General features: G+C 40.3%; 2 protein-coding genes across 7 annotated transcripts in view; one reads left to right on the top strand and one right to left on the bottom strand.

The window, feature by feature from the left end:
• ZDHHC14 (zinc finger DHHC-type palmitoyltransferase 14) overlaps positions 1 to 16,017 on the bottom strand; it is a 91,360-nt gene extending 75,343 nt beyond the window's left edge. For 3 of the 6 annotated variants that reach the window (XM_056486266.1, XM_056486270.1, XM_056486271.1), the window contains exons 1-2: positions 15,885 to 15,998; positions 14,374 to 14,910 (exon numbers count right to left, since the gene is read on the bottom strand). In XM_056486266.1, coding sequence (XP_056342241.1) covers positions 14,374 to 14,624 — 251 coding nt within the window. In that variant the 5' untranslated portion in view covers positions 14,625 to 14,910; positions 15,885 to 15,998. Of the gene's footprint in view, positions 1 to 14,373; positions 15,199 to 15,884 lie in introns of those variants that run through there. The other 3 variants (XM_056486267.1, XM_056486269.1, XM_056486268.1) reach the window with 2 other exon arrangements.
• Positions 14,787 to 16,371, top strand: LOC130250851 (serine/arginine repetitive matrix protein 1-like). Its single transcript, XM_056486963.1, has 3 exons — positions 14,787 to 14,886; positions 15,188 to 15,850; positions 15,992 to 16,371. The coding sequence occupies exons 1-3, from the start codon at positions 14,787 to 14,789 to the stop codon at positions 16,369 to 16,371; spliced, it is 1,143 nt and encodes a 380-aa protein (XP_056342938.1).
• Positions 16,372 to 24,723: the final 8,352 nt, after the last annotated feature.

Raw genomic sequence — 24,723 nt, 5'->3', positions numbered from 1 at the left:
TATATTGAAGACTGCCAAAATGAAATAAAATGCCAGCATGCCTGTTAAATCTGATACTCTTCTGCCATGCTCCCCTTCCTCTGTGACATGCCTTTTAGTTTCAAGACCTTCACCTCACATTCCCCCAGAGAATCCTGCTTCCCTTACAGCTTTAGGAAGGACTGTTCTGGAGATGAACTGGAGTATATGCAAAGATGACTTCTGCACAATAACACTATACAGAACTCCAGATTGCAGAAACTGGAAGACAAGTGGTGAATTAAGCCATTTATAGAGTTTCTTCATATTTGCTACCTACAGCCACAGGTGACAGCAGCCCCACAGAGCAGACCTTAACTCCCAAAACCAGCTGTGCTACCAAACTCATGGTTAGTCTGGCATTGTTCAAATAATGCAATTTTAGTGAAGGAGTTCTGCCTTGCCCTCAGAGAGGCACCTCCAGCATAGGCACAGGTATCAGATTTTATTTGTTAAAAATCAAGTTCTTGGCAAATGTCAGTATTTTTATGAAGACAATACACACATATTTGAGAGACTGCCACACTTGCAGACTCCTGCCTATGTATAACCAAGAGTCAGAATAACCCACTGTCTCTTCTATTTGTAACCTATAAGCCAGTTTCCCAGGTCTTTCTCTCAGCATTATTGTACTGGGAGTCAAAAAATGAACAATGCTGCACAGAGCTACAGAGCTTCCTGGTCATGAAAGACTAGCACAAGACAAATCAAGAAGAGTAAGAAAAAGGAAAAGTATTTCTGGACTGAAAAAAACCCCAAAACCACAAAACTAATTTGAAACCTTAAAGCACTACCAGTGTAACTGTCCATTATAGCTCTCTCTCCTGACCCTCTCTTAAAACAAATATATAAATAAACTCCAAAGGAGTCAAATAACAAAGTTCTATGGCCCATGCTGTCATTCCCAACATTCTTAACTCTACACTGATGAAGCAGGACTGTCAGAGTTTCATCACAAGTCTTGTCAACATTTTGTTTCTATTCAATTTTTCATATGCTTATTTCTTGCTTTCAGGCTCTGAAGTGAGAGAGATGTTGATAGGACACAACATGCATAAGCAACTTAAGAATACAGTCCAACTATGCCTACAGTACTGTGTGCAGTAACAACTGAAAAATCCAGCATGTGTATCCCAAGTTACTACTGCCTTACCTATAGGTACTAAATACTGAAACAAAACAACTTTTCCTAAAGTAAATGAAATATATTTCCAGAAGAAAATACTACAGCAGTTCTCCTCCACTCCTTGTTCCCCCTCAACCCCCACCTCTTCTGCATGTATTGAACAATCTTCAAAAACTGTTCATCTTTTCATCAGAATATGAGGACAAGTATAGCTGGCCTAGGGCTGCACTCATTCTGAATGAATAACAGAACTATGCAACTCTTATCTGTAGGGATCGACTTCAGTAACAAATTATATACTCCCTAAATCATTGACCTTTACTGTGCAGTCAGAAATAACGCTTGCAATAAAGCTTAAATTAAAATATTATTATGTGAGACAGTATTATTTCAATAAAATGTCACTTCTTTTGGATTAAACTAAGAAGCAACAAACTTTTGCTCTCCTTTTGCAAACGACATTTCTTTGTTGCAATAGCAAGAACTAGCGCCAACAACTGCTTGTAAAAGTTTCAGAACAGAAAATAAACTTACTTTCACCTAGAACAGTCAACCACTGGGTAACTGCACCTTCAGACTATCATTTAGCAATCTGAACTGTTGGCTAAAGTTTTCTAGGACGCAATAATAGAAAGGTATGTGCATTGGGAAGGGCATGTTTACCTTTCAATTGAGCTGGATATCAGCCCATAACAGTTTCACTTACTGGGACTCAAGTATGTCAGTTATTTTTCATATATCAGACCGTTTGGATTTTCACATTCATAGTAAATTTCCAAAGCTCTTCTTGGGTATGAGCTGAGTAAAAAAAGCAAAATCATTTTACTCCACCCAGTCCTTATAGGCTTTCCTCTGCAATGTCCCTCTGCCCTCCAGCACACTACTTCTGATATACTCAAGTACTGGAAATGAGTTTTCAGCTCTCAAGAGGCTAGTATTAAAAAACAATGCACAGTGCAGCTTGATCCTAAAAGACTCTGTGGAGGAAAAAACCCCACATTCTACTCTAAAGATGAACACTGATCTCTTAAGTGATGAGAAGTCTCAAAGTCTCCACACCTCAAGGTGAAGAGAGCCTTTTGAGCTTTGTGTCTTGTAAAAGACTGATTACCCTTCCAAGGTCTTATATTGAATTACATTAATCTCTGTCAGATTTTGGTCCAACTTCTTTCCCGTCGTCTGCTCTATAGAAGATTCCTTCTGCTCTCATTAGTTTTGGGTGTCTTATTTAACAAAATCATTTTAAAGGCCATTTTTTAATCGCACTGTGAATAGAGACATACACTCCAATAGTCTCTTGCATGCAGGCTGCTCAGATTTCCATTAACTTCTTTATCATCCTTCCTTCAACCTCCTAAGCTGAAAGTTTCAACATTTACAACAGTAAACAAACACCTCACCCAAGCAGGTAACTAAATGGGATTGTGAAGAAACATGCTGAAGCTGAGAGAAATGGCAAGGATTGACAATACTCCCTTCCTGATTCAGTTTAGTGTATTTTGAGCTAACTCAGCTGTTTTTATAAAGACTAAAGTCCAGAAGCATTCATGGAGCTTTCCATAGGCTCTGCTATCAAAATACAATACACTGGCTCTGCAGTCTGGAAATGGGGAACACAGACTACCTAAGAAATTATGCAGGAAGAAACATTGCATCAGTTACTGTCCCTGTGTTGTGTTACAAATTGGATGTCTTTTAAAAAAAAAAAAATCAGAAAATCCCTAAGACATGAACAACTAAGGGGTGCTATTTGAAAGATGCTGCAGCTCAAGTTCTACAAACTTCAAACCAGTTACTTCAGAAATAAAATATGGTTAAAAAGTCAGAACTCTGTAGATTTCCATTAAGTAACTAAGATGTTCTGCTCGCACCCTCACAGATGCCAAAGAGCCAAGACTATTTATCAAGTTTCCTAAAGTTGTGATACAGTTCGAAATCACAGTGATGATCATCTGACAACTTCCTGCCTCCCACTAGTAATAACATTTCTTCTGAGTTTGCAGGGATTCAGCTCAGTGATATAAAGCAGCAGCAAGTTTTTCATCATGTGGACAGAAGGGGAGGATAGGCTTTGTGCAGGAAGGGAACTCCCTGAAGTGGCTCACCATTGGGTGGGGAAAACAGCAGAGCAAGACAAAAGAAGTGACATCTGAGGCCTGGAGAAGGGAAGAGGTGGGTCCATCCTTTTTAGCACTCTACAGCTATCAGAGTCATCTGCCTGCAAAGATGAAATTTCCTTTCCAGAAAGGAAACTGGGATGCTCCTACAAAATCATTTTGTTTGAATTCTTGAGCAGAATGTCAACTTCTGGCCTCTCACAGCAAGCAGGGAGGTCTGCAGACATGAAATTCACTCAAAACAGTGCTTTGGATATGTGGTATGAAAAGATGTCCCCCTTGGCTTTCACCAGCCTTGGAGAAACTTAATTCTGATAGCTGCTCTGAGACATGAGATATTCATATGTATATATATTTTGCTTCATTTGCATCATTTAAGCTTCCTTCTTTTATTATTTCCATTTTTTAATCCAGAACTGGACACCTGCCTTGCTGGAATGATTTACACATTTAATTTTAAGCAAATCACCCTTTAAAGTAAGCTTGGACTAATCTGACATATCTAGGGTGTTTTCCATTCCCTAAAGATAACTAATCCAGCTTTAGCAGCTTTTCAGACAAGCCATTTTGTTCATATCTAGGAGTTCAGAAGCTGTAACACACTATCATTTAAGGTACAGAAGCTGATCTGAAGTTGGTTTTGTCAAACTGCAGGCTCAAGGAGGAAGCTGAACTTGCACGATCCAAAGAACTTTTTGACCTGACTCAAGTGCTAGGAGACAGACCTCATGATTTCACATATCTGCATAATGATATAGGCAAACAGTGCAGATGACAGGAAAAAAAAATTATACACTCATTTTTTGTGACTATGGAAAGGAAAAAATCAAGTCTTTCAACCTCACTTTACTGCCCTCATATCCCCTCTACAGCAACAGTGATCTAAGCCTATCAAAAGTGAACAAGTGTCTAGCAACACTGGTGGAAGGAGAGAAAAGTTTACAAAAGCAAGACAAAGACATGATGATCATATAACACTGCTGGAACAACTGTATACAGAGACAATCTGTATGAAATTTATCAAAGCTTAATGCTGCTATTTATAAGAAAAGAAAATACTAACAATAATTCAGCAAATCCCAGATGGATAGTAGAGGGCAAAGCCTGGTGAGGAACAGCAGAATAAAAACAAACAAAGAACCTCCAAAAACTGTTGGAAAATGCACTTTGAACAGAGAAAGCCACATTCAAATGTGAGAAAATAGAAGGGTCAGAAAGAACAGCTACGACTTTCACTTGGAAATTTTAAGTTTTGTTAAACTGAGACCTTAGGTTCATATTTTACAACAGATAAAACTGAAGTTCTCATAGAGTATGCAGGTGTAAAATGAGTCATCAAAACAAGATTAAAATTGTCTTGCTAGATTAAAAACATCTTACTTTGCTGCGTTATGGTAAGTTCTCTAATTTTCATAGACATCACAGAGCAGCTGAGGTAGGATAGGACCTCTGAAAATTCAGTCTAACTGCTCCAGATGAAAGCAAGGTCAGAGGAGACTGCTCAGGTCTGCATCTGGTTGGTTTTCAGTATGTCCATAGTCTCACTGGGCAACCTATGCCCATGTTAAATCATCCTCACAGCAAAAAAAAGAAAAACACCCCACAAATCAAAACAAACAGGCAAGCAGACTAAAAAAAAAAAGCAAAAAACAAACAAAACCAAACAAAAAACTCCCAAAACAAGAACAAAACAAAACAACCCAAAACCCCCACCCTTCTTTCTTCTGTTTTAAGGGTAATTTTTGTGTCTTGTTATTGAACACAACCAAGAAGGATCCAAAGCTCCTTTTTTCCATTCCCTCTTACCAGACCAGTACTTACTAAATAGGATTCCCCCACGAGGTTTCTCCTCTCCAAACTAATGCAGTGAAGCAAATCAGAAGTGAATATGCCCCTTTAACAGTGCACTCCAATCTTTGATATCACACCATGCAGCACAGTTCATGAACCCATTTACCCTGACTAATGATAGAGCTTATTTGCTGTTCCCACACCCAGTGCCTCTCAGCCCTGAAAAAGAGTTCAAATATGTTAAATAATAAAAGTATCTTAAATATTGTATTTTTTTCTCATATAGAAGCGTTATGAGGTTCAGCTCTAAGGAAACCACACTCACAAGAGGCAAATTTATTAGTGAGTTGCAATGCAGATGAGAGACAAGTCACAGCTATTCTAGCTTTTACTTTGCTTCACAGTACTTATAACTGCTCTACACAGTTCCAAATAAGGAACAATCATAACTCTTCCATATACTAACCGAACACTAGAAAGTCCTTTTTGCTAGTAAAAGTGTTTATTAAGGAACATGCATAGATGTGCCATGAAAACACCATGTGCAAAAACAAGCACACCAGCAAAATTTAAGTACAGGCTGGTCTGACACTTGCTTCCCTGCCTGGAATCAGGGCACTCATAACCAGTGAGTATCTCACAAGTGTAATGGACATGCAAGTCCCTGATATGCAGATAGTGATACACAGTTCAAAAAAGAGGGGATACAAAATTTATCAAAATCTGAGAAATTTTGTATTGGTACTCCTTTTGCAAGGTGGGGGGAAGAAGCAGCTTCCTATTCCTGACCATGTTTTTAATCTACATTCATAATTTGTAGTATTATACCGAATATTTATGTTAGTATTCTAACAAATTCTAATATATCTGTCCCTTGCTCTTAGGGGCTGATATATATTGATTATATGTACAAGAAATGTATACTAAAGCCTTCAAACTAATTTCATGGATTCATTCAACACAGATAGTGTAAAAATGTTATCTTGCATTTAAACTGTAACACAAAATTCACAAACTTGATATTTTATGTACATCAACTTCTGAGTTCAGGCTCTCTGTTTTCAATTTGATTTTCAGTATTCTATTTGATTTGTTTCATAATTAGATTTTTAAAATAAGAGTAAAGTTTATAGAAGCAGTTGAACTAACTGCATATTTACTGCAACAATAGCACACTGCAGTATCTACTGCAGTAAGCAACTTCAGGGGAGAGCAAGGGTGGAAAAACAAAACCAGCTATGATCTCATTAGCCAAGCTCATTATGCAAGATCTCATTAGGCACCATCCCACAACAATGTGAATAAACCCTATGGACACTGATGAAATATAAGTGATCATACACAGAATTGTATAATCATATATAATCATACATCACACTGTCAACTTAGTAGTTGAAGCAGTTGAGTTGAAGATCCATCTGGGTAAGAGCTCCACTGATGCGAACTGCAGAAAGTCCCCTCTGTCTATTCAGTGCAGTATGAGCAGGAGCTCAAATACGAACAGAAACAACAGAGTAAGGGACAAGGCGTGTGCTGCCCAAAACTGAAACTTCAAAACAACATCATAAGTATGTTTTATCTTAGTACCATCTAGTACTTCTGCAACACGAGAAATATAAAGAGAATTTTATTTGGGACTATTACACATAGACTTCATCTTGATTTCTCAATTTGTCTCTTTGTGAAAAATTTATCCACAGTTTTGTATTAAGTTCTGAAAATAAAGTGGGCTGTAATTATATGAAGTTTAATAAACTTTTGGTAGTTCCTGCTGATCTCAGGGGATTTTTTCCCCCTTCTCCATCAGCTTTATCAAATGAAAGATGAACTGCACTGCTATGTGCAAACCTTTATTGGCAGTGTGGACTTGAAGTCATCATCAGCTACTAGAGCCTCACTTGCAAGAATCACCTGTTAGAAGAAAAACTTCCTAGCTAAAGCTGCTCAACTTTTTAAGCAATTTTTCAAAATGTTCCAGAATTTTAAGCTACTGTTGTGAGGTTTTTTGACTTCCATTTTGAAACAAGCATGCAGCTTAGAAAGTTAAAAGCATTCTCAGATTTCTCTTCTGCAGCAATTTTCACTTTCTCATTAATTAATTCATGTTTGAGTACTACAGTCAACAGTTCAATGCTGCCCTAGAATGGAGAGACCATTTCCATTAGAAACTTTATTTTGCTGGGATTTTTAACTACACAGAAAGCAAAACCTAGGAGTTAAAATCTACAAAAACCCACAGATATTTTTAATACAGTGTTTTGCCAGCCCTCCCCCCATCCACACCCAGAAGATAATTTCTTTGTCACCCAGATCCACTGAGATACTCTGTTTTGCACAAAATGCCGTTTACAAAATAATAATGAAATGTGACAGCTATGACAGAAATTAAATCATGTAGCAACAAAGGTATTTTTTGCATAATTAGTCCAATTTTCAACATGAATGAAAAGAATATTTTACAGGAACCTAAACATGTAACATGATTCCTGAGAAACTATGGGAAAACACCTGAAAAAGGCCATCTTTCCTTTAAAACACAAATGAAAATTTCTGAGACTTCCAGATAGCCATATCACAATACCAGTCTTCCAAGAACAGACAGAGATGTCATGAGTGTAAATTGATTTAACATGACTACACTAGTCTCCTAAAGATACATCTTATACCTATAACATACATTCATTCAGACAAAGGGACAACAGCACCTACTCAGGGAAGGACAAAATAAAACAGGCATAATATGCAGAGATCAATAGAAACCTCAAACTTTTGAGTGATAAATTAAGATAGATTTTATCAAATGACCATCACAAGATTACAAGTCAAAACTTGTACTCTGGAGATTGAAGATGTAGAGAAGCATTAGCTATTAGCATTTGTACACATTTGAAGATACATATATACAAACATACATACATATATACATGTGAGTGTGTGTGTGTGTGTGGATATGTAAGAATAACTAAACTATAAAAATTACCTTTTTCCCCCTTCTCTGGAATGAATATAAAATATTCCAGGTAAGGATTTACACCAACACTTCCAGTGAGCCTAGAAATCACCCACCAGCAAAACAGCGATTGAACTTCCCAAGGGTTTGGTCAGACAAAGCTGACTGCTAATGCTCACATTTCACTCTGAAGATGCATGTGTTTTGATGATCCAAAGCTACACAATGATTTCCACAAGGTCCCTAAATTATATAGTATCTGAGAAGCCAATATCCCAGAAACTGATATCCCATTATGCCACTACAGTCCCTATTTTCATTTCCCTGCACCTCCACAACAAAAAGATGGATATATGAGTAGAAAATTTTTTAAAAAAACATGTTCAAAACTTCTTAATGAAACAGCAGACAAATGCCATCAACTACGCTGAACACAAAAAAAATAATCCCCAGTCAAAACAAAACAAAAACACCAAAAACCAACAAACCAAACACCCTCATAAAGAAAGAAACAAAGTTGTTAAAAAGCTGTTTTAGAAAGCAGGTTAGTGTTACAAAACCATTAAAAGTTTCTGCAGTTTCAGGGGAAATAAAGAAGACATGACTTCTAAGAACATGAGAGGTTACCCTTCCTTCTGTTATTCCCACAGAATTTTACTCTGAAAAATTAAGCATTTAGTCATTGTCCATTTCCATGTAAATAGATCCAGCCTTGGAAAAAAGAAGTGTATGAGCTAATATCAAATGCCATTTGTTAATTTCTGGGCAGAAGGATTTCAATTTATATCATAATTAATTCAAAGCAGGTTTATAAGTTTATACTGACATATCTGCTCAGTAACACACTACTTTTGAGATATGGCAGCACAAAACTACTCTCTTTTGGCCAGGGAGAAACTTCAGCAGAAATACTTGCTCAGATCACAGAGAAACTTAGGAGATTAAGCAAACTCTTTTGTAATGAAGAAAAGTCCCTTATCAAGAGAAAAGTATTAGATATACTTAGTAAATGGGAGATTGACAGTTAACATTTTCAGGGTAACTAAGTGCAAAGAATAAACATTCTTCTTGGAATGCATATGGCCCACTAGAAATTGACAGTATCACTTGCTCAATACAAAGTGTAAACCCTAAAGATTAGACTTATTGTATTCCGTGTCTGTTTTACTAAGTTATCAGAGATGTGTAATATGACAAAATAAGGAACAGAAATATTCCTCTGGTTTAACATTAATGACAGGTTTATAAAAATAAAAAGCAACAAAGAAAACTGAACACTGCACTCACTTATGTCACCATGCACAATTAGGCAGTGACTGCCTTCATGTAAAAAAGGATGCAGTTCTCTGTATAGTTGATACACTATGATTTTTGCTTTAAAATCCATTTTGACATCTTCAACAGGAAATGCCCTATAAGCTTCGAGCAGCCTTTAACAGTTGGATTGAAGGCGGATTGGTAGCATTTTCTTCTAAGGAACTCATAGTTTAAGGGCATGGTGGTCAAGAGACACAAGTAACTTACTTGTCTTAAGAGCAGAGAACAAAGATAAAGAAGGTTATTAGATGAACATTCCACCTACTTGGCACACAACCTCATGCTAAGAGACCACCTCTTGCAAGAGGAGAAAACACTTGCCATAAGATAAGGGCTGTTGATACCACAGTGAAAATGCTCAGCTTACTGACATCAGTGTTTACACACAGAGGTTTGTCACAGTGAGCAGCAAGTTACACCACTTCACCACAAAGTTCAATATTGAACAATCCACACACAGCATCACAAAGTGTGACTCATGAATGTCCTCCAGTCACACTGGTTTTCAAAGTGGGAGGTATGGAGCAGGCTGCCAGCAACTGCGAGTATATAGGAATCAATGGTTTATACACATATACACAAACAGCCTCAGTTTAAATAATTTTCCAACATATATCTTTTACAAGAAAATGCAATTACACACATGCTCACAAAAAAAAATAAAAATTAAAAAAAAAAAAATAAAAATCAGGGGTTAGTTAGCTCAAAACAAACTAAAAAACCCTCCAGCTTGCTGAATCAGTGCAAGCATCAAATGGCATCAGAAGTGATAGGGCTCTGATTCACATTTACAGAGAAAAAAAGCTTCACTGCTTCAGCCCTTCTAGCATCCTACCATCTGCTTCAACCTTCTTCCAGAGCCACTCACCCTGCAAATAAGTTGACAGAAGGAAACATGACTGTGCTTGAGTCAATTCAGTTCAGCCGGCATCTTCACTAAAACCCACGTTTTTATGGAAAGTTTAATTTGCCTGCCTGAGCTGAAGCAGCTCAGGTGCAGACATGTTCCTTCCTGCTACCTGCCCAGTGAGGCCCAAGAGGAAAAGGGAGCAGTCAGAGACAACTCACAGTAGCAACACAGCCAAGGTCGTCAGCCACCGCTCTGGAACTTGTGATCTTGTGCATCCACATGAGACTTGTCATTTAACAACAATATGTTTGTTTCACAAATCCTACTGTGTTATTTATGTCATCCAGCCTCCATTTTGCTTTCCTGTAACCTACAGAAACAGAACCCCAAATGATCCTGAGCATAAAGGGCTCTTATTTCTTTTAAATATGTATACCTAGCTAAGTGCAGTAAGTATGAAGTATGTTAGTTCTGCCTCTACTGACAAATAAAGGACTTGACATATATGTAAATACAATGGTTGAAATGGCTACACACAGCAACAGATCTGCCCTTCAGTTACAGATGCTTTCTTTGCTCTGTGGACAGGAATTTGTTTTCTAAGCTTTAAACACAGCTACCTTGATAAATAAGCGTTAAATAGTTTGGAAAAATATACATGTCTGTGTACTGGTGCAGGTCAAAGGAAAAAAACCAAAATGCAGCACAAAGCAAATTTCACAAGATAAAAGAAAATAAAGCTAAATAACTCAAGGTTAGGGTTAGAAAAAAGTTTCAAAAATAAAGTAACATATCCAAATTTCAAAGACAAATTCAATAATTTGTGGTGTCTCATCTTGAGCAATTTAAAATAGGCATAGCTTTTAAGAACAACTCAGCACAGCATTCCTCTTAGAAACCTAAAGTGCTAGCAATCATCCATGTTACATTTAATAAACAAGTTACAGAAATAAAACTGATTGTTATTTGCATTCTCTTCCTTTGGAAAGGGAAAGAAGCAGGACTTATAAATATTTTACCAGCTTGAAAACTCATAGTTTGTCAATTTTCTTTTAAGCAAATTCTAGCTTATCTCTTTGAAAATGAAAAAAAACCAGTGAAATGATAAAAGGAAGAAGTGGTGATGCACTTCGAGTAGGTGAGAGATAAAAGTCAACAGAGAGAATGGAATAAAACCAGCTGAAAGCAGGAGCTTTCAGAAAGAAGGCAGGAAAAAAGCAAAAAAGCACAAAAGCAAAAATATAAAGAAACAAAGATTACAAAGGCATGACTCAATGTCAAAAGCTGTACAGGTCAAGATGCGTGACATATGTTTGCTTTTGGAGGCACAGGATTTGTTGCCTCTGAGACATGTATTTCTTCCCTGGAGAGTATTCCAAAGCGCATGAGATACAGCTCTGCATGTATGGATGTCAAGAGTAAAATAAAACGGAGGGGAATCACACTGAAGGAACAAATGAAGCTGAAGTATAAAGTACGAATGTTTATGTTGCATGATGCTTTCCAAGGAATTAGCTGTCAAAGTAACCTTTCCAACTTCCCCCCCTTCCCAGCCTGTAGCCAGGGAATGACTTGAACCATGAGTATCCATTTTTAAGTTTCCAAAACCAAAGGCAACAAAACAATTTACTTCCACGGCAGCAAGAAAGAACAAACATTTCCAAGAACATCTAGGGTACCTTCCTCTTCAATGGCAGCTTGACCTTACAAACACACAAGCCACACATTCATTTAAATATCACTTTGCTCCACAGGTACACAAAGGATTGAAAGACATTCCTGTCATATTCAATAAATGGCTGGTTTATGAGGAACACCATAATCAAATCAGCCAACAATGGCAGCAACACTTAACACTGAGAATGTTATCACTGATCAATAAATAGTAACTTCACACTACTAGGAACAGACAGAAATAGAAACTGCCTGAAAGTAACACTCTTCAATGAGAGACTCCCCTCTTTTCATAACATTAACAATCCTCTACAGTTTAGCCATCACAGACGTACTAAACACCATTCTCACACGTTTTAGATTTGGGTTTTAATTAGCCTTCAGAGGATGAGTAATAATTTTTAAATGCAAGTGCTCTCTAAAGACCAAAATCTACCTTATCATTATAAAAATGGAATACCATTGCCACCCTCTACTTTGATTTTTTAGGAGAGTGCAAGTGATACAAGAATGACTCAAGACCAGTACACACAGAGAATTTACACAGTTCTATTATATAAAGCCCAAGATTCCTCCCTGCTTCAAGACTGCCAGTAAGAATAAGCACCAACTATATATGAAAATCCTTGACTAAAAATCTTGTCAATCATATATGGTTACACTGCAAATATTCTCAAAGACACGATGGAAGTTGCAGAATTCAACTCCGGTAGAGCATGTAGCTCACAGTAGTGATAAAATCAGAAGGTGATGAATAGCTAGCAGCTCATCCTGCTATAGCAGTTCTGAATCATGCAGCTGCAAAGAAAATTTATCTCTGAAAGATCAAAACATATAAATCATACAAATCACTCATATAAATCTGAAAGATTAAAACATATAAATAAATTGCAAATGGAGGCTTAATAAATCAGTTTTACAATCCTGATTATAAAATATTATACTTTCAATCCTACATTTACATTTTGGCATCTTCAGGAAGTCCAGCAGGCTTCAGAGCTCAAGGTGATGAGACTGCAGACAGAAGTGTCAGCCCACATAGAAAAGCTTTCCAAAAGCTTAATCATGGCAAACAGAATAGAGTAGCACCCAGTTTTAATGCAATACTATCAGGTTACACCTTTAATACCCGTTTAAAACCAGGAAAGTAAACACACTTGCAGTGTGGATACCATCATTGTCTGTGTTATTTCAACGACTCAAATGATACTCAAGCAGCTTCATAATGTCTGCAGAAGATTTACATTTAATAAACTCCTCTGAAGTAACCTGGAGCCCACTAATGACAATTCATCTACTGAGCCCACATAGCCACTGGTTACTGGCTGAGCATTTTTACTTTCTTTACTGCTACCACTATTAAGATGACCTGCATTTAACAGATACAATTTAGGGTTTGTTAATGTCCCTATCTTCTTGCTTGAAGACATCAAGTATTGAATAACATTTGGCTTTCAACTGCTTTCAACTATTTTACTGCTTAGTAAAACAACTTCTGGAGGCAGCATTGAAGCTTAGTTATAAATAATAGTTCTTATTTAAAAAAAAAAAAAAAAAAAAAAAGTAATTTGAAGATATTTTCCTGCCACAAGTCAAACTACAATAATTTAAATCAGGTACAGAAGCAACAACCCTTTAAGATAACTCAATTATTCTTATAGGGAATGTTTTTAGCAGTAAACTTCTTTGTACTTGGTTCCTAAATAAAGATAAGGAAATAAAAGTTACACTATATTGCTGACATCAAGTGCCTAATTCTTTACTTCCAGTAGTTCATTTAACTACTACAACATAAGAGCAAAAATCAGTATATTTGATTTGCTGTCACTGTGTGTTCACTTTATATAGATGAAAAGGACTCCAGAGCTACAGAGAAAAAGGCCCTAGAAGGATGCCAGAAGCTTACTTTAAAAAGATACAGTCCAAACCTCCAAAGCAAATGCAGCTTAAACTAAGACTAAACTCACACAGAAGTTATCACAAAGAGAAAGTAATGCTGTTACCTAGTGGTGGAAAGCTAGGTACATGTAAAATTGTACAGCTCTTTTTTCCTTCTCACTTCAAATTCTCGTCTACAAGTTATTAAAATTATGTCAAAAATAATTTAAAAAAAAGCCTGATTCATAAACTAATGGAAATATTGCTTTTCTTGCATTCAGTTTTGTGACAAAGTGTCAGTATTTTTGCATGTGCCAGTTTTGATTCTCAGAGTAATTGACAGATGAGGAGCTTCATCATTTCCTGGTCATCCCAAACCTGCTGTTTTACATTCCTCATTCAATACCAGCAAGAGCTGGAAACCTGTGATATAAAAGCAATTTCAACCTTGATTCTCATTAGTTTTCCACTGAGTATGACAACCCAAACTGTATTGTGCACCCCTCGGCATCTTAACAGATTGTATTTTCAATTATATAGATCAACATTAGTGGAATTCAGTCAGCATTCTCTCCTAAACAAAAATGTTAATTTTGTTTCCAGCTAGAAAATAAATAACTAGAGGAGGAGCGAAGACTTTGAAGTCACTTACTCAAATGCAAAGAAGAGTCCGCTGGTGACCAAGATGAGAACAAGAGTCAGGTAGAAGACTCCAGTCTGTCGAGCCATCATGATCCTCCCATTGCAGAAGAATTTGTTTCTTCCAGGAAAAACCTCCCATTTTCTCTTGGGAACTGATTTCTTTTTCTTATGGGGAGACTCCATGGGAGACGAAGAGCTGTGTGTGCTGATCTGACTGTATTCACAGTCTTTCATGGGCCCACTACCACCGCCAGGAGTCATCAAGAAAGAGTAAAATGTGGGGAGAACCCCACCAAAAATGTATACAAATATATATGTGCAAATATTCTTCTGGCCAAGAGAGCCCTCTCCACCAGCCCCAGTTAATAAAAAAAGCAAATAAAACGATGAAAAGTCTGCTACCAGACTAGCAATAGGTGTATCATGCAAACACCACTTAACTCTTCAGAAACCAAAGCTGTCATATCAGAAACGCTTGAGAGGGATCCTTCCTTCCTTCCTCCACCAGTTACAAAACAACCACGTAGGACAATCCTTTTAAAAACAACTTATCATAAAACAGGACAAAAAGAAAAAAAAAAAAAAAAGTAATTATAAATCAGTTAGGCTCTCTCAAAAAAAAAAAAAAAAAATCAGTCTTTTTTTATCAAGTTTATTTTCAAACGGGAAGGTTTTTTCCTTCCCACGCACACCCTGAGAGTTTTCTCCGAGGGTCAGAAGGTTGGTCAAGGCAAGGTTTAGCAATCGAGTCTATCATTCATAGAGATTTGTTATAATCCTCCTTTGCGCAGCAGATTCCACTGCTAAAAATGACCATTCCTAAGACGTTCCCTCGAGAGACACGCGAAACAAATCATTAAGGGGGAGGGGAGAACAAAAAAAACAGAAAAAAAAAAAAGAAAAAAAAAAAGAAAAAAAGAAAAAAAAAAAGGCAAGTAAGGAACCAGGCTGCAACTCCAGCTTCCGAAGAACACTTGAAGCTCTCCTCTTCCTGAAGCCGCAGTCCAGCGGGAAGCGGCCGCCGCTCCGCGCAGACCTAGGGGCGCAGGGCTCCCCTGTCACCACTCCACAGGAAGGGATTCTCCCGAGCCCGCGGCAGCCCGGGGCACGGCCGGCCGCCCACAGACACCAGCGCCTCGGGAGCAGGTCCTCCTCATCCTCCCTGCCGCGCCTCCCCCTACACAACAGGTCCCCGCCGCCGCCTCATGCTCCCCAGCGCCTCGGCCCCGCGGGAGGGAGGTTGGGAGGCAGGGGACAGGGAGGCTTCGCCGCCGCTAGATCTCTGCCAGGACTTCTCCCTCCCCGCACCATCGTCGCCGCCCGGCTCAGCGCCGCCGCGGCCGCTCGCACCCCGCCCCGCCGCAGGCTCTCGCCCACGGTCCGCGGCGGTGCCGGGTCCCCCCCCGCATCCCGCCCCCTCCCCCGGCGCACAGGAGCGGCTCGCAGCCGGCGTCCCTGGCTTCGCTGTGCTCTGGCCCCGCAGCAAGGTGAGAAAAATGCCCGGCTTCCCCCTTCGCGAACCAGAGAGCGGCGACTTTCTCTTCACCCTTCTTTACGAGCCTCTATCCAGGCTTCCCCCCGGCAGCCAGACCCCGAAGCAGCAGCTGCCACCACCTCTTCATTTTCAGGGGGAGGCGGTAACCACCGCAGCGCCGGCCGCCCGCCCGCCCGCCTGCGGGAGGAGCCGGCGGGGGACGGGACCACACAGGCGCGCACCGTCCGCCGCCCTCGGCCGGCCGGTCACTCAGCCGCTTCTTGGCGACAGGGCAGCAGGTCCCACGCACCAGCCGGCCCGACCCGGCCCTCTCCCCGGCCACTGGAGCGCGGTGACTGCACTAACTCTTCTCCATCGCCACCTCCCCGCAGGCAGCCGCCCGCCGGCCGGGCTGGGAGCGCAGGGCGGCGAGCCGGACAGCGGGTGTCCGCCTGGAGCCCCGCTCCCGCTGCCGCCGCCTCCCGCTCAGCCGAGCCGCCCCCGACCCGCGCTCCGCTAAGCCGCGAGCGGTGAGTGCCGCTAGCCCCGGGCGGTAGCCGCGTCCTGCCCCGCTCCCGCTGCCGGGCCGAGGGCGGGCGAGTCCCCTCTGCGAACGATGGGCACGGAGAAGCCCCGCCCGCGCGGCCCGACCTAGCGGGACTGGCCCCCGCCCCGTGCGGGCTCGGACACGGCGCTCGAGACACGCCCCTCCGCCCGCCGGGAGTTGTAGTTTCGCTCAGTTGTAGTTTTGCAGCCGGAGGCGGGACAGTGTCGCGCTGGACTACAAGCCCCAGGATGCTTCTGAGCCGTCCTGGCGGGGTGGGGCCGCGCCGGGCTCGGCTGGGCTGGGCTGGGCTGGACTGCCGCGGCGGCTCTCGGGGGGCGGAGACTCTGCCCGGCCTGGCGTGGCTTGGCCTGGCCCGGGTGTGTCCCGAATCCGTCGCCCCGCTTTTTCCCGGGCAGCCTTACGTACCCTTCCCCCAGGAAGGATTGCTTTAGTCTCAGTCCTTCAGTCAGGCCGGAAGGCAGGCGCTGGAACTCCCAATCCACCTCGCCGGGAGCCGCGCGGCCCCGCCGCGTTCCGGGTGACCCGGCATAACTGAGGGGTGGCTCCTGTCCCACCTGCCCGAAGCGCTCGGCTGCGGCGGTGCTGGGCCAGCTTCTCGTGCATGCCAGTGCATCACTGCTCCAGCGGCGGCATCCACATGCTCCATTTTGCTGCTGGGATCACAGAGTCACCTAGGTTGGAGAAGACCTTTGAGATCATCGTGTCCAACCTATGAAGTAACGCCATCTTGTCAATTAGACTATGGCACCAAGTGCCACATCCAGTCTTACCTTTAAAACATTTCTAGGGATAGTGACTCACCACCTCCGTGGGCAGTCCTTTCCAATGATCAGTCACCCTTTCTGTGAAGAACTTCCAAATGTCCAACCTGAGCTTCCCTTGAAGCAGCTTAAGACTGCTGCTGGTTGCCTGAGAGAAGAGACCAACCTCCATCTGGCTAGAACCTCCTTTCAGCTTGTTGTAGGGAGTGATAAGGTCTCCCCTGAGCCCCCTGTTCTCCAGGCTAAACAGCTCTAGCTCCCCCAGCCACTTCTCCTAGGGCTTGTGTTCCAGACTCTTCACCAGCCTTGTTGCCCTTCTCCAGACACGCTCCTGAATCTCAGCATCCTTCCTAAACTGAGGGACCCAAAACTGGACACAGCACTCAAGGTGCTGCCTCACCAGCGCCAAGTACAGGGGAAGAATGACCTCCCTTCTCCTGCTGGCCACACTGTTCCTAATACAGGCCAGGATGGCCACTGGCCTTCTTTCCCACATGGGCACATTGCTGGAAGTACAAGGTTTGTCCACCAATGCTGACATGTTCATACAGACCCTCACTGTGTCCTAACTCCACAGCCTAGAAAGGTATGAGGCATGAAGGGAGAGCTTTCTTAAAAATGCCATTCTGCATGAAGCCCTTCTCACATAGGTACTGGTGGCAGGGGTGCCTGCAGAAAGCCCAAGAAAGCTTCCCACAGTTAAGGCAGACAATTCTCAAAGCTGCTTGCTGTTTCTTCTGCCTAGTACATACTCCATATGCATCTAAAGAAGAGCTATGAAGCTGATGATGGGTCTGGAGCACCTTATGATGAGCAATTGAAGGAGCAGAGGTTGTTTAGCCTGGAGAAATGGGGCATGGGGAGAGTTCAGTGTTCTCTATAACTGCTTGAAAGGAGGTTGTATCCAGGTGGGGTCAGTCTCTTCTCCCAGATAACAAGCAACAGGACAAAAGGAAATGACCTCAAGTTGTGACAGGGAAGGTTTAGATTGGATATTAAGAAAAATTTCTACACTAGAAGTATAGTCAAGCATTGGAACAGGCTACCCAGGGAAGTGATGGGATCACCACCCCTGGAGGTATTTAAAAGACTGTAGATGTGGTGCTTTGTAACATGGTGGATTTGGCAGTGCCAGGTTTCAGTTGAACTCAATAATCTTCAACATCTTTTCTGAACTAAGTGATTCTGTAATTTTATGATCTGCAATGGGTAAGCAGGCATAAACCAATGCTAACAAAGATTCATTTTGATTCATCTTTTACAGTCTGCAATTCACTAGCAGAGCTGTGTAAGCTATAGAGAATGGACTATTTTGGGATACACGGTAGGAATCAATACAATTCAGAAAAACCAAAAGCAAACTGAGCAAACTTTTGTAAAAAGTTGAGGAAAAAACGTTCATTACAATTGCCTGCATCTCTCATGGCTGAATGTTGTGCTAGGAGAGACAGCAAAAATATGTAAGGATGCAGCTAAGTTCTCAGGCAATGTGTTTTCTGTTTTCATAATTTCATTTTGAATTTTGAAATTGAATATTTATCTCTTTAATACAATAAGCAAATTCTTTATCCATAAACAGTGCCTGATAACAAAGGGACCGTGGAACAGACTGACCAGCACTGGATAACTTCCCCTTCCTTGAAGGAAATTAATTACTTTGGTAACCAAATTACACAGAGAGACTCTCTCCTTGTGATTCCACAATCTATTTTATTGATACACAGAAATAATATTCGCAATGTTAACAACACATGGAAAAAATATGGGGGTGGGGGTCATCTCCCTCTGCAAGGTGTAAAGAAGAAGTCCTTTGGCAACAGGATGTAAAAATAGTTTCTGATATCATCTCTCATGAAAATGCATTGGTATCCTTTTTCCACACACGTAATAGATGCTGCTACATTATTCCTTCCCATCTCCTCCTCCTCATGTAGTGCCTGTTGTCAACAGTTTGCCTGCAATCTCATAACTTAGATATCACAGCATTTTTTATTCATTAAAATGGTCTTTATAAACAGCTAATAACTTTTCTTTCTTTCTTAATGAATACAGTACCTATGTATTCAGAAGGCTGCTGACAGATTTTTTTTTGGTTCACTGACAAGCATTTTTAGTCTTCATCAGGTTTCTATTATCATATTGCTGGAGCTCTATCTTCAGTGCTTTGACAATATTAATGACTGTATCATGTCAAATGGCACTGTTCTCTCCTGAGATTACGGAATATTTTAGACATTCACAAATAGAGCAAATGGTTTATGCAAAACTGTCATTGTTGGCTTATCTTCACAGGTAGCACTCAGACTAATTTCAGAAACACTTGTAAACAATACCTGCACCTCATTCAAGCTGCTGTCTCATGCCACATTCTTTCCTTGGTTTTAACATGTCATAGTTGAGAAGTGAATCTCAGGCATATTAACTGAGAGAAATACATAAAGGAATTTGAGGAGTGCTGGGAAAAATAATTCTAAAAGTCAGACTCTGAAAACAAACATGCTTCTATTTTCAATAGTGAATCTATTTTGATTCTACCAGGATCATCCAGTCCTACACTTTGTACTTTTCATGATTGCCTATTTTAGTCCCTAATCAGTACTAGTATTGCATTGGAATTTAAAGTATTAATCATGTCTTTTATATCAATACCTCTTAGAAGTTTTCTTTCAAAACAATTTGAAAACTCCCCTACAAAAAGCACTAAATATAGTAATATTTCACATGATTCAACATTATTCCTCAAAGAATTTATTGATTATTCACATTAATGAAATTTGGTTTGAGGCACTAAGTAGTCAAAATCTTACAAACAGGATTTTTGGACAAATATTCTCCTTTCATAAAACTTTGTCGGTCCATGTATTGCAGTATGTACTCTTCTGATTTCTTAGTTGTGACTCAGGCTGATCTCATGCAAAAGATGAGTATGATGCAGCAATGTTACCTAGCTTAAAAGAAACAAGACAGACTGTCTTTCTGTTAGGCAAATGCTAATGAAAAAGCTGTTGCTGCTGATAATTCCTCTCTTACCCTGTCTACAATGTAGAGGTGTCACAAGGGCAAATCTTGAAACAACAGGGAAGCTAATTTGCTCTGATGACACATCACCTTTACATATATAGAATATCTATTACCATGCTTCATGGCAGAATCTGCTTGAATGTCTTGGAAGGAGTATCAGGAAAAGCATTTAAGTGGTTGAATAAACACAAACTAGCGAACTGCAGCATTTTGGACATAAGATCTCTGTATACCATATATGCAATGCTGCCAAATTTCTTTTTGCTTCCAATCAAAATAGGGGGACTTTATAGACAAATATCTAAAATACTCGAGATGTCAAATATTGAACTGAAAGTCCTACTGTTCTTACAGATGGAAAGTAACTTAGGCACTGCTGTGGACATGCTTTCTAGGCATATTTTAGACACCTTTCACAATTAATTTTGAAAAATAAATGAAAAAATTCCAACAAAGTAGCGATAATACCATTGTGATGCAAGACACTGACAGTGTCTTGCACATTCCATAATTGCTGAATGCTGCAGTTTATAGTACAACATACGTGGCAGTTTACAATGTTAAAAACAAATAATCCTAACTTTTCTACAATATTCCTGTTTTTCTGACCAAATATTTCTTGCCTGTTTCTATGCTGTTTTTCAGAAGTTATCTCTCCCTGCCATCAGCTATTCATTTTGTGAAAATATTTAATTTTCTCGAAAAATGTTTTATGCAAACTAGAAATACTACATTTCATAGGAGTTGGCAGGAACAGAGAGTGAGAATGCACATCAGAATCTCTCTAAAGAATAAAAATTATAGGGATTTTTACTACAATGTCCTCACCTTAAGCAGGTCCAGAAATGCTGTTAAATGTCTCCTAAGTCTTGCTTTTGAAAGACCAAAATAACTGTCATTTATTGTACAGTCTTCTAATAAACTGTAACATATATTACTTCTCTGCAATGGGTGAGTTTGTTAGGAAAGATGAGGAAAGAGAACTTTCTCATGGCAAGTTCTAGAGACCAGAATCAATTTTGTATTTACATTTATGCACTGCATGTTGAAACCATATCTCTTGAGTGGGGTGGCTTTTTCTTTTTTCCTGTTTGAAGCATTAGAAACACAGATGTTTGTAAGTTAAAAGTCTGAAATTGCCTAATCATATAAAGTCTGGAATATTTTAGTAGTTTTTCAACTTCTGACTTTGGCCTTCTACCATACAACTTCATTGCTTTGGATAGAAATCAGAATCTATGCATATTTTAATTTATTCCAGCAGAATAAAAGGAGAATTCTCCTTAAAATGCAATTATAATCCTGAAGTTTTTGGAATTGGCCATGCTTCCCTGATCAATGACTGTTTCCAAGCATGAAGGTAGACTGCCTCAAAATCTTACCATTTCAACAGAAAAAGTAAAGATGAGCATTGCACTAAGTTATCAGTGTGGTATTTCAAGCCTATTTTGTCTTGCTCTAAATTGACTGAAGGGAAAAAAAATCATTTATTCTGGGATGCTGACACAGAATATGAGGCAGCCAAAAGTGAGGGCCAAGAAAGTACAGATACATGAGGAAAACCCCCACATTCTCCAGTTTTACCTGTCACATCGAAAGTTCCCTCACTAGAGCCAGGAAATTATTTTCCTTAGTTTTCCATCATGTGTTAGTAGAGTACACTGCACAAAGAGTGGAGTGAATTAGTTTGTTTGATGCTTTGCTTCTCCATGAAGATCCTTGTAGATGCAGAGCAGCATTATTTAATACGTCGGTACTATACAGAAATTTCTAATATCCTAATCCCACTTCATCAAACCAGTTGTTTTTCTGCAGTGGGCTTCCTCTTCAATTTTTTTTTTTTTCAAGGAATATGTATGGAAAATGAAGGTAGCACTTCAGAGGAGTTATCAAATGGTGATGGTCATACCTATCTGCACTCTTTACCACACACCTGCTTTTCAGTTTCTGCGTGTTTCCTGGCTGTTTTCAACTCCCTGCTGTTGAGCCAGGTCTCATTCTCTGCATTCTTCACAATTAATATCAAGGCAAGTGTCAGTGTGCGCAGTGGATGAAGCAAGCTGGATTTCCTCTCCCCATCACAGCCACCTCACTGTGCCCCATGATCTGCATGACGCTCCCCACGTGATGCCAGCACCACGCACTGGGGCTAAAGGGAGCCTGCCCACAGGCTGACCAGGGGCCAGCTGGCTGCCACCACATGACTAAAAGTGAAGTGACAAAAGATGGGTGAGTGCTGAGCAGAGCTCGCAGCTCGTCAGCACCAAGGGAGGGAGGCTTCTCTTGCTCCACATTTCCTGGCGCCTGAAGCAGCAATGAAGGGTGCCCTGTCCTCTCCTCAAATCATTCCACCCTCTCCCTTGCAGTCTCACCACAGCTTGTCAGATGTTTTGCAGAGCTGTCTTGGTACAAGAATATCAACAGGAATTTATAAAGAAACAAAAAACTATCCAATTTTTTTTTTTCAGCGAGTTAGTTTTCTGCTGCTTTAGCATGCTGAAATGACTTGGCAAAGGACATGACAAAGCATGACAAAGGACTGCAATAAGGGAGAGGCAGGAACAGAATGCCCAGGGAAAGGGAAGCGAAAGAGGAAAGAGCTTTCCTCTTTAAAAACATCTGCTATATAAACTTGAATATATATAAAGGGGCAGAGACTAGGACTGTAGACAGCAGCTGGATTGGTCTAGGCTGCCACTGAACTTCAGGCTCAACCAGATGTGCTCGTGGAGGCATTCCATAGGATGCAAGAGCTGGGAAAACATAAGAGATCATAAGATGCAGCTTAAAGACAGAAAAGAAAAGGAGAGCAGGGCCTTGCATCTGGTATTGATGGGCTGTTAGATAAGCCAGCTCATCATGACTTGCCCAGGGTGGTAATACATCACACCCAAGTACTTTAAAAAGCGCTGGCATAAATTTGTTTTTCTTTCATTGATTTTCTAGAAATTTTTAAAAAATATATCTAAACTTGAAGTCTCTACTCTCTTTCCCATTCAGCTGAGCAAATTTCAATTTATTCTCTGTGAAGTCCAACTGACATTTAAAACAATTGCCTAAGTCTGTTCCCATAGGAAACAAAACAAAGAACAATAAAATACACACTTACAAAGGGTCATGCAATTAAAGGGATGCTGTCAACTACAATTATTTTAATTAATCAATTAAGGTAGTAAAAATGTTTTGATGCTGTTCTTTAACTAGTATCTCATGTTTAAAAAAATATCCTTTTACAGGTTTTCTTTTTCCCTACTGTTTCCTGCTTGAGGCTATAGAAGGAACTCTACTTCTGGTTGACAAAACAGCAATTACAAATATGCTCCAGTTTATCTCATATACAACCCTTTTTGCACCCCTCTGTGTATACTTCCTTGTGCCTCTTCCTTGTCTTCTCTTTTGCCTCAGTAAACACCCACTCACAGTACTGTGGGAAAGTAGGAACTTGTGCTTTGCTGTGGAGTGCAAGAAAGTGACTCCATCCAGCTTATGTGGGAGCATGACACTCATTTTGAGAAAAGCCTTCTTCATAATATAGTTGTGGGCTGCTTCACTGTTTTGGACTGCACATTTTGAGCATTTATAGAAGAACCATCCATTGCTGTCAGTGGAACACAACCATGATGGGTGCTTATACGGATTAACACAAAATACATAAAAGTTTTCCTGGAGGAATCAGGCAATTAGAGACTTATATGAATCCCAGAGTGGGGCTACCTGCATCATTAAACACTTAACTAGGCCATCTCAAAACGGACCTAACTGCTTGTGAAAATCTCTCCATTGTCACACTTAGCATCATTAACAGGGAAGATTTAGTATTATATCATTGCTTTCCTCTTGAGCCTTTCTTTTCTTTCCCTTCCCTGCCTTCCACTTGGTTTTGTGTCTGTTCTAGACCTGCCCCACTTCACTGCATATACTTTATCTCAGCAAACAGCAATGTTGGTTTTGGGTTTCATACCAACCCCTCTTTCCCACCTTCCTGACATAAAACAATGAGTAAAAAGAATAAGGGAGAACAGGTCATTTTACACCTCTCAGAGCTATTGTTTTCAGGACAATAAACCAGGACTGCTGTTCAGGGGTGCAGCACTGCAATGATTGAATTAATTTCAAATTTGGAATGCCTGGTTTCCTTCCCTTCCCCCTCAGCAAACAGGATTAAAAGAAAATTAGTTCATTTACTTGGTAATTTATACTCTGTGGAATCTGAATATTCAATGAGCTCTATATACAAAAGACTAGATATGACTCATGAATCATATGGCTGACAACACTGCGGGTAGAGAAAGGAAGTCTGACAATCAACAGAAATGTGATACTGATCATACACAAATGTGGTCAGAGGCATAAAACAAAAACATATTTTCTGCTATTTTTGTTCATGTATTTACTATGGTGATCATTCTGATATTTCTGTGAACACTTAAATGGATGGACTTTGCTCAGGAGTGTGTGCCCAACTAAACATGTGTTTATGGAGCAGAGTTTTAGCAATTACTTCTGCTACTAGTACAGCATCTTCTGATGGAAATC

The sequence above is a fragment of the Oenanthe melanoleuca genome, chromosome 3, assembly GCF_029582105.1.
Source record: "Oenanthe melanoleuca isolate GR-GAL-2019-014 chromosome 3, OMel1.0, whole genome shotgun sequence".
Taxonomy (NCBI): Eukaryota; Metazoa; Chordata; class Aves; order Passeriformes; family Muscicapidae; genus Oenanthe; species Oenanthe melanoleuca.
The sequence above is the reverse complement of the archived record's forward strand: the minus strand, read 5'-3'. Positions and strand labels throughout refer to the sequence as shown.